Source organism: Diceros bicornis, chromosome 9, assembly GCF_020826845.1.
Source record: "Diceros bicornis minor isolate mBicDic1 chromosome 9, mDicBic1.mat.cur, whole genome shotgun sequence".
NCBI lineage: Eukaryota > Metazoa > Chordata > Mammalia > Perissodactyla > Rhinocerotidae > Diceros > Diceros bicornis.
Window position 1 is genome coordinate 22,986,096 of NC_080748.1, and position 16,813 is coordinate 23,002,908.

Sequence of the window (16,813 nt, forward strand, 5' to 3'; positions counted from 1 at the left end):
GTGAGGAGGTGCTTCTGTTGTTTGTTTTCGTAGAGCCTCATTGTCTTTCTGACATTTCATGATGTTTATCAGCACTATTTGGATTCCACATGTTGGCAACCTACCATATTGATTCAATACTGAATTTAGAAGATCCATGTTATCTACATTTTACACATCAGGGAGGGATATGTTACCTTTAAATGAATAAGATTGAGTCCACTGAGAGGCCTCAAGGAGCTTAGAGTCCAGTTGAGGAAGCAAGACTTAGCATGTGAAGAGCTCTAGAAGACCTCAGGGAATAAGTAGCAGTTGCGTGAGATGTCAGTAAATAACCAGAACATGTAAGTGCCCTGGAGACAATGAAGAGGGCTGCAGGTATACTGAGCAAGACTTCAGGGAGAATTGGGATTGAAGGATGGGTTGGGTTTGGACAAAGAGAACCCAGAAAGCAGGCTTAACTTATAAGCTGTCTGATCAGTTTTGAGCAGCTTATCAATTAGATGTATTAATTAGACATGAAAGATGAGATAGGAAGGAAGTTTGTGGCTGGACGTTGAACAGCTTGAGGTCACAGGCTAAGACCAAGGAGTGTGGTCAATGTAAAAAATTGTTTTTTGAGCTTAGTAGTGATCAGGTGTATGGTAGACTCTCAATTTTTTGTTGAATGACCAAATAGTTTGATGAGAGACAGTTCTTCTTTATAAAAGATTTTCAGCTAATGGAGAAAGATTGAATTGGGAAAAAAAATACCATTTGCAACTCAGAATAATGTGTCAAGGCAAAATAGATACTGAAAATGTTATGAGAAATATTGATGGGGAACTTTACAACTGGTGACTCAATTAACATCGCTTAAAGTGAGACACCAGACACTGTGTGTGCCCCAATGTGATGCAAGGGGAGGAGCCCAGCAACGCAAGCTCTTGTCGAAACTGAAACTGAATGGATTCAAGCTGCCCGATCTAATTAACCAGTTTACAGGAAATGCGAGGGATAGAGAAACATGTTATACATCATCAAAATTCAGAAAGAGGAAATTCTAAAGGCAAATGACCTAGTTTCCTCAACAAATAAATGGCAAAGAGAGAAACCAGGAGTGGGAAATGTTGTAGATTAGGTGAAACTTAAGAGGCCTATGAAACAAACGCCTTCTTTGTGAGAACTTTGGATTCTTACTCTAGCAACCCACATGAAAAAAGATACTTTTGAGGCAATTGGGGACATTTTAACATGAACTAAGTATTATTATTATTTTTTTTTTTTTTTTGAGGAAGATCTGCCCTGAGCTAACATCTGCCAATCATCCTCTTGTTTTGCTGAGGAAGCCTGGCCCTGGGCTAACATCGTGCCCATCTTCCTCTTCTTTATATGGGATGCCGCCACAGCATGGCCTGACAAACGGTGCATCGGTGCTCGCTGGGATCCGAACCAGCGAACCCCGGGCTGCTGCAGCAGAGTGCGCGCACTTAACCGCTTGCGCCACCGGACCGGCCCCTGAACTAAGTATTAGATAATATTACATAACACATAGTTATTGCTGGTTAGAGTTACACACTGGTTTAAATGATATAATGTCTGAAAATCTCTTTTAAATACTCCAGGAAAAAAAAATGGGGGAATGTTTTTGTAGATGAAACAAATAGGCAAAATTTTCTAACTTTTGAAGCTGGGTGATGGGTACATGAGAGTTCAATATAGTATTCTTTCTACTTTTAGGTATATTTAAATAGTTTTACAAAAGGTTTAATGGTTAGAAAATAGTATTTTTATGAACTAAAACAATATACAAGACAATTTGGAAAAGAGGAAAATGAAGTCAGAAAAAAAGTTCGATGCCTATTAGTGTATGAGGTAATAAAGGTGAGAGGATAGAAAAGGAAGGGCAAAGAACATTGAGATGTTTTGGAGGCCAAATCAATAGGACACTGCGAAAGGAAAGCTAGATAAAGGAAAAGGTCGAAGATGATACCAAGTTAAGCTTAGGTGACTGGGTGAGTGATGCCATTAATTAATATGTGTTGAGTGAGTTATTAGGAATAATACTAATTGCTTTTAACATCTCCTTTTCTTAACCCCACCAGGCTCTCTTCTCAGATATCAATCTTAATGATCCCGGAAAGGGAAGGGATAGAGAGGAATGCCATGTTAGGAAAGCAGAAATGCTGAACCTGACTGCAATTTTGAGCTTTTTGCAATAATAGAGACTACATGGGGCAGAAGGGCAAAGACCAGGGTCCCAATTGTGTACACAGCCTTTACATGGAGGAATGGCTGCATGATGCTGAGTCAGCAGCCAGTAGGGAGGACTTCCATGAAGGCTCGGGGCCCACCAGGAGCAGCACAGCCCAGCAATCACACCCTGGGGACCAGTGCTCAACAACATGGAATCCCCAGAGGAGCACGGTAAAAATTGTGACAACCAGGGATGAAGGAACCCCACTTTGGGGCTTCAGAAGCTTGGAATTTTTGAATGATCCTATGGAAGAAAGATAGGTGGGGGCCCAGAGCAGGCTTAATCTGATTTAGGGAAATAAGTATGACACAAAGTCAGTGATCATCAAATATTTCACATGCCTCTCTCCATTCCCCAGCCTCCCTTGCAGTTAGGTTGGAATTATGTGACCAGTTCTGGGTAATGGACCATGAATGGGAGTGACATGTGCTCCTCCATCCCTCTCCTCCCAACATAACAGCCTTTAAAGCTGTTTGTTCCAGATGGAGTTGCTACAAGAGAGTGGAGAGTCACCTGGCCCAAATCGAACTTCATAATGGTGAGAAATAAATCTTTCTTGTTTTAATTCACTAAGATAGTGGTGTTTTACTATTGCACCAGTTAGCTTTAATTACCCCAATTAGTATGGAAGTAAACAGCATATATTGTATGCCCTGGTTAGTAAAAGGTATACCCAGTAAATGTAACCATCCTCCACTCAGAGCAATACAACAGGAAATGAGCTGGTTTGAAGTAAGATACAAAGTTCAATTATTAAAAGTGGGAAATTTATATCTAGAGTTTAAGAGAAATAGAAAATAATTAATCATATGCATAGAAGATACCATTGAAATCATGGAAATGCTTGCTATCTCCAAGGGAGAGAGAGGTACAAATAGGAGGTAAGAGAAGATAATGAAGGAAAAGAAGACGTGGACCTTCAAGGTAATCCTTGGCATGGAAATTCCAGTCCAGGGAAGGAGCATGGAGGTATGAAACGTTTTTACATGCTGAGATGAGTCCTTGAAAGGTCATATGGAGGAAAGCTAGCCTACTGAGCCCCTCCCTGCAGGACTGTTATATGAGAAAGAAATAAACTTCTTTGTGCGAAGCCGCTGAAATTCATTTGTTACTGCAGCCTCTCTAGCCTAACTACTGCAATTGCTGCTACTGCCGGTTCTAGCTGCGGCAATACACTGCCTTAGCTGCTATCTGGGGATGAAGAAGTGACCACCAAAATTACTGGATGCCGGACCATGCTCTGCTGCCAGATCATCACTAGCAAAATGGATGTGTCCCATGCCGCTGCCTCTCTCCCACTTAATTCAGTTCGAAACTCAAGCCACACACCTGTGCATTTCATGGGATGAATTTCATAAACATCTGTAACGGTAGCTGCAAAGGGGTCTCGGAAGTGTAGTTTTTAGCATTGGTACCCCAGCGGATGGAACAGATTAAGGTGAACTAAGTTTTTCTAGGGAAACTAAGTAATTCTCTCAGGACTGTTCTACTCTCATAGAATTGGGAGATATCATGTAGAAGCCATAGAATGCTCAGAGAAGTGGCTTGCCAGCATCTCTCCCTTCCAGTGGTGATGACTATGAATCTCACTGCTTATTTTAACCATACAGTGCCTTTCTAAACATCTCTGTCAATCAGATGAAGTCTGAATATTCAGTGGCCTATTATTCTATTGTCAGGAGACCACATGTGATACAGAATGTACTAGTATGAGGCTTCGAATGTGCCATTTCATACCACTTTCCCATTTTGAGGAGTTCTACTTCCCTTTTTCAAAGAAAAAGTCAAAACTTTCCAATTAACCTTGGTAGAGAGCACCCTATGTCACAGTGTCCAGAAGAATACTTACTTATTGAGCACCCACTGTGTACCAGACTCTGTTCAGGGTGCTAGGGATACAATAGTGATGAGAATAACAACCTGGTTTATAAGGTTCTTACCTTCTGGAGACTTTATGTCATAAAAGATTTTCTGCTTTTGATAAAGTAAATGAATATGGCTATGAAAGACATCTGAAAAATCATAATCTCTTATTCCATAATCCAAGGTGACTTTACTAAAAAGAGATCCTTGAAAGGAGGTGCAAAGCAGACATGAGTGCTGGCCTTGGGAAGTAGGAAAGGTGCTCTTTTTAAAAGTTTTGCTAAGTCTCTACTGCAGACATTGTTGGTCCCCACTCATCCCTTTGACCTACCCAAAAGATCACTTGCAGATAGTGCCTGTAAATACCAAAGGCTTCCTGTGTCTCTCCTGGGGCTTTCTCTGGCTGTGCTAACTGTCAGGGAGTCAATGCCCTAGGGTGTTACTCTTTTTAAAGGATAATTTTCCCAAAAAAAAGGTAAAATCATGACTTTCATACAAAAATAAAATGAACAAGTGTCAAAAATTTTATTTAAATCACTGTGTGATGAGGTAACTAATAAGATGTTCCAACCGGTTCAAAGGAGAATTCAAAGCACCACTCGTATATGTGAAGACAAACAATGCTGAGATGAATTTACAGATAGAAGCAAAACTGGTCAATATCCACAGGTAATAGTCAATTGTATTCACTGCATGTCTATGGATAAGAATTATCTGCATTACTATCTATTTTCTACAACTTAGACTTATAAAATAACAATGGACAATGAAAGACAAAGCTCGCCTGGATAAATGGGCTAGGTGAAACATCCACTAATAGTTCAAACTCATTCACAATTTTTTCAGACATTTTCAACCAATGAGGAATAGGATTTGGTGGATATATCACCGCTTCCTTGTCCTTTAATGAGATAATTCTGAGATGTGTTCTACAAGTTTCTTAGAGCGTCCTCAGTGGGAATGAACCCCAGTGGCCCACGGCAGTAAATTATTTATTAACAAAACTTGTATTTGCCTTCCTCCCTTCCCTAGCTCACTTCATTCCCTCAGAGTACTTCCTGGAATAGGCTCTCAAAAAAATTGCTTACACCCAATCCTTGTCTCATGGCAGGCTTTTGAGGGAACCCAAACTAAAACAGGTTCCCAGTTCATGCACTTCATCACTATTCATAGGTTGAGAGAGATTTTTTGTCTTCAGAAACTCAATAAATGAGAAATGGCAGGTTCCATGAAAGGATCAGCCCACCCTCCCTCCTGGACCTGGAAGCTTGCCCCAACTGACCAGCATGGTTTCCTAACAAAGAGCATTAAACAAAGCTAACTCAAGACAGTACTAAACTTGTCTGTGTATATTGGGAACACTGAGGTCCTGGGAACACTGAGGTCAATATGGAACCTTGTAGAATTCACAGATGTACCAACAGTAACTAGTTTGTTTGGACATTTGCTGTTACTGCTGCGTCTGCTGCTAGTGGTCCACTTCCACCAACACATCCAGCCTGAGAGTAGAAGGCCATGATACCAGTAAATAAATGGCAAGCAATAGGATATATTGGAGCATATGAGGAAGCCATTTTTGTCAAACTAATTCGGCCTGACCTTGTTTTTCCAAAAGGGCCTGTGGCCTTTGAACATGCATTGTATATCTGCTTTAAGCAATTAACATGTCCCAAAGGCAAGAACAAATGCCCTTAAGATAAGGATGCAACATCCCCCACGTTGGCATTTCCTTAAGGATAAGCATTTCTCTCTAGGCTAGGATTTGATTGCTGTGCTCACCCTGTGACCACCCAACTTGAGACAACAGACCTGCTACCTGCTGCGCCCATGGACACAGCAGACCTGATACCTGCTGTGTCCGTCAATCGCTGTGCCAACAGGGCAATGTCGCGACTATTGTAAAAGGGATATTGCAGTCTTATGTGATACATGCTCTTTGATGGTATATAACCACTCTGTACCCCCCACTTCTTTGGAGTGCTCCATTCCTTTGTGAAAGGACTCTCCCGGGCTAGATGGTCCTCAAATTTGGCTCATAAGAAAGTCATCCTAATTTTGATTTATGGATTGGTTATGGATTATTTGTGTCAACAATACCCATTCACAGACCCAAAACAAGGATGCTGTATATTAACACATAAAAGTATATTCCCCTGGGCCATACCTCTGAGAAGGAAAAAAGGCAAGTTTTGTCCTGAAAAAAAGTCTAGGGGCTGACCTGGTGGCAGAGTGGTTAAGTTCGCATGCTCCACTTCAGTGGCCTGGGGTTCATGGGTTTGGATCCCGGTCGCTGACCTACACACCGCTCATCAAGCCATGCTGTGGTGGCATCCCACATACAAAAGAGAGGAAGATTGGCACAGACATTAGTTTAGGGCCAATCTTCCTCACCAAAAAAAAAAAGTCTACAACACCTTTTAATTTTCAAATTGTGTTGACTACAGCAGGTGGTTTGGCAAGATATGAGCCGTGTTGATTCCATTCTTTGGAACCTTTCATCTCTGAATTCCGTGTTAGATGTTAAATGATGGTCCTTAAAAAACAGAAAAATCCCATGCTAATGAGGAGTTATCAACAGAGTTCTGAGGAACCTTCTACTTTGTAAATAGAATCAATGCCATCTCTGTATCTGCCCAATCTAAAAGAAGCAAAAACACAGGAGTCATTTCACTTCTTCATGTTGGAAAAAAAATGAATATAGCTCAAAATACAATGGTTATCTTGCCTATGTCCCAAGAATAAAAATAATTTAGTTTAGTTTTTTAGGAATGCACAGTATTTTGAAAATTATTAAAATGCTTTTCTTTTTTGCCTTTATGACTATATGATGTTTATATTTTCCATGGAACTGGGGGTAAGGGATAATTAGAATATTCCAGAAGGAATGAAGAGAGCTTCTGACATTTAAAAATGGGATTTTATGGCAAGACAATAACCTTACAAGCCAGGCAATTGTCTTTATAAAGGGCTGTGTAAATTGCTTTATTTCCACCTTGAGAACATTAAGGGCCAGACTTTGCCAGCCAGATCATTGCAGTTTTGTGTAAGGGAAATCCGGACAGGAGGAGAAAGGGCTGATAGCCTACCTATTCTAATATCAAGGGGTTGTGTGAAAGAGGGATTGAGAGAGAGACAGAGAGAGAGGTTGGGAGGCTGATTAGGTAAATGAGGATTACAGTAAGGACAAAAGGGGGGTTTTGCCCCTCCCTCTACCATTTCCCTTTTCAGACTCTGGAAAGAGATCACCTCTCAAGGATCCCCGTTCTCCAAGGTTGGGCACAGCCAAATACACTTAGTGAACAGTGTGTGTGATGCCGGCAACCACCAGAAATTGTATTGCCCCAGCAACTAAGGGGCAGTGCTGGGACAGCTGGAGTCTTCAGCTGCTTCAGCAGTATGGTCAGTGGAGAGCAAGTCTGTTGCTAGAACAGGAAAACCACCTGCGGGGTGTTCTCTGCGCTGGCTTAAATCTTGGTGGGGATGGCTGTGGTCCCGGACTGTACCTCAAAGAGATTGGACACTTCCCTCTCTCCAAGACAGGTTGTCAATTGTTTCTCCATCTCATCTTGCGCTCCCTTCCAGCTCCCCACTGCCCCCCTCAAGAGAAACAAAACTTCAGCCTTGTTCTGGGGCAGAGCTGATTGTATTTAGAATACCGTTCTTGGCATTCACATTCCAGGAGAGCTCTGACCTTTCCTGATTCTTCTACAGTCCCTTTGCCCCCAAATACACTTACCTTCAAAGGAACCTTCTTTAGTCAGCCTTTAGTAACTAATATAATAAATGACCTATTATAATGCTAAAGAATTAATGAGGCTGAATGCTGGAAGGGGTGCAGTAATTTGAATCTCCTGGAGAGGTTTCACACTTTACTTGCCCCAGCCCCAGAGATTCTGGTATAGCTTTCACACCCGCATTCTCACCCCACAGGGATGCGAGCGGGCTGTGCTTTTTGAAAAAAAGCTTCCAGTGAGTGAGAGAATGATGACCTCCAGGGAGAACCACTAGTTTAGAGTTTGCTGTATGATGACAGAAAAGATGTGCATTTTTAGTGCAATCACTGAAATCAAAAGAAGGAATAATTGTGGAATTCTGGAACAGGCTAGGAAGAGATTTTTGCAGTGAGCCAGCAAAATGTCCCTGTACTAGTAGGGCTCCCTCCTCAGGGGGCCCGCAATGCCAGAGATGCCCTAGTCTGTGGTAAGTCTCTCCACCACTGTTTATAAGATGTATGGTCACCAGTTGAGTCTACATGGTGTGACTTCGTGGACTCAGATTGTACTGACGTGGATGAGCTAAGATAGGTTTCTGTCTGTCCTCAGTTCTTGTTAGAATGCAAGTATTGAGCCTATAAGGAAAAAATATGAACCTCCGTGAGTTAAAAATGAATGCTAGAGTCATAGTCAGTGAAATGTACTAAAAAGTTCGTAAGCTGTGGATTGTCCAAAAATGATATCAAGTATGATATGGTTTCATGAAAAAAAACAGATTGCAAAACCAAAGGTAATGTGATCCTCATTGTGCATTAATATGCAGATAATGTCTATGTTTTGACAGTGTGTAAGGGGAGCACATGGAGGGGGTGTGAGCAGAGATGGGGGGATGTGAGGGTGGGGGGTTACATGGAGAGTATGTGTGGAGTGTGGAAAGGAGCGTGAGGTGTGTGGGGAGTGTGTACGCACGTGTGTGCATGCTCTCACAGTCCTGGACGCAGTGGAAACTATAGTGGGTGCCCAGACTTCCAGAACCTAAAAGATAGGTATTGAAGGCAAAAGGGGAATGGAAGGGCTCCATCCCCTCCCACTCTGAGCCTCCCCAGAGTAAAACTTGATGTTTAAGAGCAAGGATTTGGAGTCAGACCTGGTTTTAAATCCTAACCCAACCCTCCCTAGCTGAGGGATCTTGGACAAGTTATTTAACCTCTTGACATCACTTTCTCATCTGTAAAATGAGGATGTTTCTTAGCATCCATAAAGGGCTGAGCACAGTGTGACACAGCAGATATTCAATAAATGATAACTTAAAAAAATTCTAGCCCATTGCTCAAAATGGATCCCAAAAGAAAATTGCACCATGGCAACAAACTAATCTCTAACAAAGCAATTTTTAAATACATCACATCCACATTCTACAGCTTCTTTATTTTTAACAGGTTTTTTTTTTTTTGGAGTGGGAGACCAGCATTTACAAACAATTCTTGATTACTTATGGCTCTTGGGACTAAAAATAGAGTGACACAAGAAATCCACAGAAGGATAGTCCCCACTGACTTCAACCTTTGACAAGCATTCTCACTTGTAAGCAGATAAGCTGGCTGGAGCTTTCCCCCTGACGGTGCCTGCCCCACCCTCTAACTAGGTGCCTGGAGGCTGAGAACTGGCCCCCACTCCCAGCAGGAGCAGCTCAGCAAGAGCGCTGAGTGCAATCTGCCCTGCAGGCTTGGTGAGAAATTTGCAGCTGGAAGCCTCAGCGCCTCTTTAGCCTTCAACATCAAAATCAATCATGATTTTAAGCATTGTGGGATTTTCTTGTAATTATTGGAGATTTAGCAAATAATTACTTTGGAATTATAAAGCAAATATCTAGCATAAATATGAGACCTACGTTACTTCACAGATTACCTAGAGAGCTTCTTAAAACCATTAAAAAAGTAATTCTGAGATCTTGGTCACAGTCACCCAAAGATTTCCTCCCCCTGCTGCAAGCAAGTTCCTGCTGTAAGTTAGGGACGGTTACTGAGTATTACAAGAATAATGCAAAATTGTTTATGTTCTTAAAAATAAAAGTAGTACACAGCCCTCATTTTTTTTTTTTTTTTTTTTGGTAGCCTCTATAGCATTTCCCTGCTGATGCTATTCTAGCTGTGGATTACTCTGCTTGAATAGTGCTGAAATTCCCAGCACTTCTAACTGCTGGCTTCTTCACAGGAAAGACTCCCTAAGCCAAGGCTGGCTGCATCAGGAGGGCCTCAGGCTCTGTGGGGAGCCTTCTTGTGGTTATCATAGCTGACACCACCAATGCCCTCTAGTATATTCATGGGCAGAGGAAACACAATCGTGGAATTCTTCTCTGTGGCCACGGTGGTTAAGGTTTGTAGGTAACACAGTTGGAGGGCTATGGGGGACTCGGCCAGCACCATGGAGGCTGACTTCAGAGATTTAGAAGCATTCATTTCTCCTGCTGCTGCAAGGACCTAAAACGACAGAAATGAAAGAGTTCAGAAATAAAAGTTTACAACTGTGATAGTGCTTTCTTTTTCTGAGTCTGTACTGAGACCTCACTCCCAGCCCCGCTTTGCCATACGTGTTTCATCTCCTTCCTTCTTTGGCAAGAGTTTCACATCCTAATGTGACTACAGAATTTTGAGGGGGTCGCAGGAAGCGGGAAGATATTTTACGAATTATGAGTCCCTAGACTTCATTTTTGCATAAAATGAAAGCACTGTCTTTAACCCAGTCAAATACAGGGCCCTCCCCCCAGTGATGCTCTTCATCATTTTGGAGCCTCACCATCGCTGCGTTAGTTTTCAGAGAAGTCTGAAATTCAAGGCCTCTAATTGCCTTTTTTCCTGTCATTTTTACTTATCATAGGAGAGTTTTGAATTTTATTCTGTTGCCAGCTTAGTCTCATTCTTAGAATGTAAGCATTGTTTCAAGTTCTCTCTGCTCTTGATTTCAAGTAGCAGCAAGTGGCAGCCTGATAACACTTGCTTGTTGGAAATCTCTTAAGTACTGGGCTCCTCTTCTAGTTCTCAGAATGCCCAAGAAGAATTTGGAACTCAGCTGCCCCATCCATGGGAACTCACTGCCTGTGTGCAAAGCACCCTCCCATCCATCATGGGCAAGCCCACTGCTTGGAAGCTACTGGAGCTTAGCAGATGAAGCAGGGATGCGTAAGGAATGAGGGCAGAGGAAAACCTTCATTGGCTTACAAGTAAGATTCTGAAGAGGGTACAGGAAGGGCTTCTAATCTTAATTGGTTTCCGATTCTTCAGGAAACCCATCCACATAGACATGAAGGCTATAGATCCCACAGATGCAAGAACACTCGAGGCCAGGGTGTGCTTACATTTTGTAATTCTAACCTGGATTGTACTTAATCATCCCTCTTTTCATCCAGTACACTTAACACATTAGAACAAAGATGCTCAAAAGACGAGCACAAAGTTGGCTACATCAGAATCACCAGCTTTATAAAAATGCAGGTTCCTGGGCCCACTGGGACTCTGCTCACCGAGTCTGAGGTGAGGCCTGGGAACTGGTGTTTGCTGAGTTCAATTCTCTCTAGGAAACTCATGTGCAGCCAGAGTTGGGACTCACCTTGCTAAGTCACTGAGCAAGTTGCCGAGTGCCCCCTTGACCCAAGACCTGTTACCAAGCTTCCTCCAAGTACGTTAGGCTGCCCATTACCTTTTAAATCAGGGGGCAATTCTCAGTCAAAACTGTAAAACAGAAACACTTTTCTTATCAAAATAATTAAGGGAGCCTGATTTTCCATTCAAGCTCTATCCTCGTCTGCTCCAAGGTGAGCCAGCTTGCCCTCCAGTGTAGACGGAGTAGCCCTTACCCTGGCCCTTGCTTCCCGGGTGGCCTCGGCCTCAGCTGCCATGGACCTCTGCAACTGCACAGGAATCCGGACATCTTTGATTTCCACTCGGGCCACTCGGATCCCCCACAGCTCGGTGGCATCATCAAGTATCGTCTGTTTCCGAGTCAAAGGAAAGGACATTGATCAGAAGACAGGTGACGTGATGTACGTCTCTGATATGTTTTATACTGCAGGATAAATGCCTCTTCCCCTTCTTCTTTTGTGTTTACAGCATTTGCAGTGAGACAGTCTGAGGAAAGGAATAGCAGTTCTTATTGCTCACTTCCTGAAATTGAAGTGAATCCCAGGAAGGATTCGGTAACAAAACTTGATAGATCTTTTAGAGGATGGTCTCCCAGCAGGATTCACTCCAAAACCAGCCCTAATGAAATATATACTGTCCATCTAGATTTGAGCAAATACCCCAAGTTTTCCTGTTGCTGACATCAAGCAGGCAGCAATGCATGGGTTTCTCAGACAGCTGGATTTTGTCTTGGCTCTGCCATTTGCAGCTGTGAATTATTCGGCTAGTTACTTAACCTCCCTGATTCTCAGTTTTCTCACCTATTAAAGGTTTCCTTTTGGGCTGGCCCTGTGGCTTAGCGGTTAAGTGCGTGTGCTCTGCTGCTGGCGGCCCGGGTTCGGATCCCGGGCGCACACCAACGCACCACTTCTCCGGCCATGCTGAGGCCGCGTCCCACATACAGCAACTAGAAGGATGTGCAACTATGACATACAACTATCTACTGGGGCTTTGGGGGAAAAAATAAATAAAAAAATAAAAATAAAAAAATATTAAAGATTTCCTTTCAGGCCTGTCATGAGGTTTGGCAGTAACACATGTAAGGTATCTATCAGTGCCTAGCAAGGACTCAATAAATATTATCTTGAGATATTATTTTTCTTGCTCCGTTTAACCTCTGCCCTGTGGCCAGTTTTAAACAAGGTAGCAAGATACGGTTTTTAGAGCAGAAGCAGCCTAAATCAAAGATATTCTTGTCCTTTGTAAAAGCTTAAAACCATTGAGGATCTCTTGCTTGTTATCCTGGAGAGGGAGGGATGAGAAAGAATGCCTTGCAAAATAGTGAGATCACGTGGGCACTTCCCTCAAAGGGGAGGGGGCAGAGATATTACCAATGGACAAGTGATCCCTTGCCTTTCTGTGTTCCCTGTAGAAGCCCAGGAGACCCTGAGACCTCACAGGAAACCAGTGACACGACTGCAGCCGGGGAAACATCTGAGTTGTCAAACTCACAGGGCTCTTACAAATGACACGGAGAGTGATCGTGCAGAACTGATATTATCTCACAAACCCTTACAGCCTTTGCGCTACATTAGGGACTGGAGGAGATGCCAAGAAGGACCAAAGGTGAATTTCCTTCCTAACTAACAGAAGGGAGACTCAGAATGAAAATTTAATTGATTTAAGAAAATACAGAAATGTAATTGTCCATAAACTAGGGTGTGCAAGAGGTGAGCTGGATCCCTGCTACAATCTCATCAACATTTTAATTATGATGATATTAATATTGTGGTTGATATCGCTGGTATGACGTCAGATTTTCCAGGGATGGCAGGCCTGTGCTGACTCAACCGCATCCTCTTCTAACTGCCACACTCCACTGAAGCGCAGGCATACACGGCTGCGCTTCTTCTGGAGTAATCCTAGCTAAAAATAAATCTGGTCTCCGACCTCCTCAGAAAAGGCTAAAGTGTACAATGCTAATTCATAATTTTGAATGCCAAAGAAAATGGATAAAGCACGTAATTCCAAGAGCTCCTTCCTCCTACCCAGATATTTAAATTTAACCTCGTGATTATAAAGAAACAAAACCACAAACTGAAGCCCATCTGTTTAGAGCAGGGTGTGTGTGTGTGTGTGTGTACGCACGCACATGCACGTGCACATGTGTGCACACGGAGATGCTTTGAACTGCTGAGATTTGATAATCACTGAGGACTAAAATGAATGAATTAAAGATGCAGGCTGTCAGTTCCCGGTGTCTTTACCTGGATGTTATGGGCGATCTCTTCTCTGCCAGCTAAGATTTGGGACAAGGTCTGTGTTCCCAAGACATTTCTTAGAGTGGTCTGAGCCAGCAGAAACGTAGCTTGGTGGACATCGTTGACATTAGCCACGGCCGAGACAGCACTATAGATTCTGTAATAGACAACTCCATCCACTTGAGTAGTCGCAGAGTCTCTGGTGAGGATCTGGAGAGCAAGTACAGAGAAAATCACATGTTTATGACTTTCACAACCATAGACAAAGTGTCAGCCAGCTCAGGAGCCTCTCCACAGGAGGAGGGCATTAATGACAACTCAGTCACCAAAAATCCGTCCTGGCTTGAATACAACATTGTCCTAGTTGATAACAAAATTCCTACACATGTGTGGTCTGTACCTCTCCCCGTAACTTCATGTCAGGGAAGTCTTATAGCCCATAGGCAGAGGCCCTTGATTAGCCATGGTGAGAACAGGCACTTTAGTTTTAAAAGGTCATGGTAGAACCTGCTGGAATTCTCCCTTCTAAACAGAGATAGAACCCCTGTTTCCCTGATACTAGAAATATTTTTGGTTTTCAGTTTTTTTAATATATATATATATATTTGTGTGTGTGTGAGGAAGATCAGCCCTGAGCTAACATCCGTGCCAATTCTCCTCTTTTTTTTTTTTTTGCTGAGGAAGACTGGCCCTGGGCTAACATCCATGCCCATCTTCCTCCACTTTATACGGGATGCCCCCACAGCACAGCCTGACAAGCGGTGCATCGGTGCGCGCCTGGAATCCAAACCCAGGCCGCCAGCAGCAGAGCACCGGCACTTAACCACTACGCCACGGGGCCGGCCCCCTTATATATATATGTATTTTTATTGATGTCTTAATAGTTTATAACATTGTGAAATTTTGGTTGTACATTTTTGTTTGTCGATCACCATACACATGTCTCCCTTCACTTGGTTTTCAGTTTTTATCAGACTTGTTGAACAGCAGTGCTTCTTAGAAAACATAGATGGCACCAGAGATCGTGTACTGTATTCATATAAAGAAAAATCAATTTAGCTTTACATAGAGGCTCTGCATTAATCATTCTAAATAATGCAGCAAGGTCCTTTGGAGCAAATGAGATTTCCGGTTGTACTGTGGGAGCAGAACCTAGAACTCCCTTCTCCTGCCTAGAACTGTCTACCATGGAGCCAGAAAAGGCCCACGATAGGTCACTGAGCATCCCGAGCTCTCTCATGGCTGGGGTGAATCCTAAAGTAAGGACTGCTGTTCCCACCAGCGGCATGCAGACATCATTGTTGAGTCTTGATTGAGTTTCCTGGACCAGAAAGAAGAAAATTAACATTTACTGACAAATGTTGATTTTCTCTCTTCTCATCTCCTTTGCCCTCCCACATCATAGGTCCTACTCACATTTTCTTCCCTCTTGCTGCATCATTTGGTTATCAGAGAGTGACATGATTATTAGTAACTCTGTTTCTCTCTCCTATTGCCCAGTTACTGTTTTTGTTCATTTATTTGCAATACTTTAAGAATTGAAAAGAATTATTTAAAATCCAAATGTGGGTAGGCCCTGTACAGCATCTGCTGTTTCTCCAATACTACCCCACTTTCTTGCATCCAAACACAAAAAAAATTTAAGGCAAAGGTGAGTGATACCGATATAACTAAAAAATCTGAGAAGGGATGGAGAGGACAATACTGTCACCAACCACTGCCCTCTGCCAAATTAAATTCAGCTCTTTCATATAATGATTTATTTGTCTCTTCTGAGCATCTGCTCTGTCCTCCTCCATCCCAGCTTCTCTGCCAACTGAATCCCTTGTCTCTCCTCTCTTGGGCTTTCTCCTACCCAGTCATTCCACATCTTCTAGCCAGTCGGCCCTTGCCCCGGCTTCATTCTCATTTGGCAAAACAAAGCCCAGTAGTTTGAGAAGCCACCTAGGCCTCCTCACGCAGGTCTCTATGGGGATTCAGTTCATCTTCCCCTTTAGAGTTTAAAAACATACTGTTAAATTTCAGTTGTCCAAGTAATGGGAAAGATATCGGTTTTATTTCTAGTAACATATCTTTAACCAGTGTTACCTCTTGTGGAGGAATGTTGCAAGTAACAGTTCGGAGATCAACTTTGACAAACACGTCTATGCAGGGCAGGACCAGGATCAAACCTATGCAAAAGAAAATGTGGATTAAAATTTCACCCTATTGAAAATAACAACAACAAATTGTCTCCTAGCTATATGGTACATCATTCTCATGGGACTATAGATGTTTCTCAGATGATCTTCAATATGTACACCTATAACTTTGGGGAAAATTATTTCCTCCCATCAGTTAATGACTAAAGAAAAGTGGTTCCCTAGGAGTTTAAATCTTTTGGTAAAAAGCTAAAGATCCTGGACATTTAATTTTTAGATTTTATTTTTAAAATACTCAATCTACTTCTGTCCAAGTGTTGAATTTAACAATTTAAAAGGATATTTTGAAAATTGGTCTCCCTATATTAAAGCTGTCTGTATAAAAGATTAAATAATAGATTTTTGACCTTGAATATCAGTGGCTGTCAACGTTCTCATTCATCTTCAATAGTACTGAAGGAATGTTAGAATTAAAATCTTCCCAGGATTTCAGAGTCCCTAAAACCAATGTATGGCAGAATTTACAGTTTCTCCATAGCTGTGTTCTAGTTCAAGTCAATGGCATTCCGCAATTGTAAGCACTTTTACTTCCCTCTGTGTTGAGAAGTATTTAGATTGGGCTGGGTGGGGGAAGGATGGGGAAGAAGAAAAGTCATCTGAGGATCCTATGACTCCTTAGCATTCCCCTGGTGAATGCTCTCTCTAGCAAGAATTACAAAGATTAGAACCCCAAGGGATGTCAGCAAGATGAGGACACCAACCCATTTCCATTTACCAGAAAGTTTTTGTGCTATTGTTTGTATTTTCAAAGAAGAAACAAGTTTTTAGGTTGAGTACCATGCAAAAGGCTGGTAGCATCAACAGAAAATGCTGCTCAGGTACTTTCTTTCTTTTGGTCTCTAAACCTTTCTGAGACTTGTGGTGAGAATTACTGCCTAGGGCGGCCCGGTGGCTTAGCGGTTAAGTGCGCGCGCTCCGCTGCTGGCGGCCCGAGTTCGGATCC

General features: G+C 42.5%; 2 protein-coding genes across 2 annotated transcripts in view; one reads left to right on the forward strand and one right to left on the reverse strand.

Moving 5' to 3' along the window:
* Nucleotides 1-2,390: 2,390 nt before the first annotated feature.
* LOC131410145 (phosphatidylinositol 3,4,5-trisphosphate 3-phosphatase TPTE2-like) overlaps nucleotides 2,391-16,813 on the forward strand; it is a 239,512-nt gene continuing 225,089 nt past the window's right edge. Inside the window, exons 1-2 of the transcript XR_009221169.1 lie at nucleotides 2,391-2,753; nucleotides 3,333-4,447. The gene's annotated coding sequence lies outside the window, so the exon portion shown is untranslated. Of the gene's footprint in view, nucleotides 2,754-3,332 lie in introns of the transcript that reaches the window.
* On the reverse strand, nucleotides 11,494-16,575 carry LOC131410413 (stomatin-like protein 3). Its single transcript, XM_058548587.1, has 5 exons — nucleotides 16,572-16,575; nucleotides 15,758-15,840; nucleotides 14,856-14,990; nucleotides 13,676-13,879; nucleotides 11,494-11,779 (listed from the first exon to the last, which is right to left on the reverse strand). The coding sequence occupies exons 1-5, from the start codon at nucleotides 16,573-16,575 to the stop codon at nucleotides 11,576-11,578; spliced, it is 630 nt and encodes a 209-aa protein (XP_058404570.1). The 3' UTR covers nucleotides 11,494-11,575.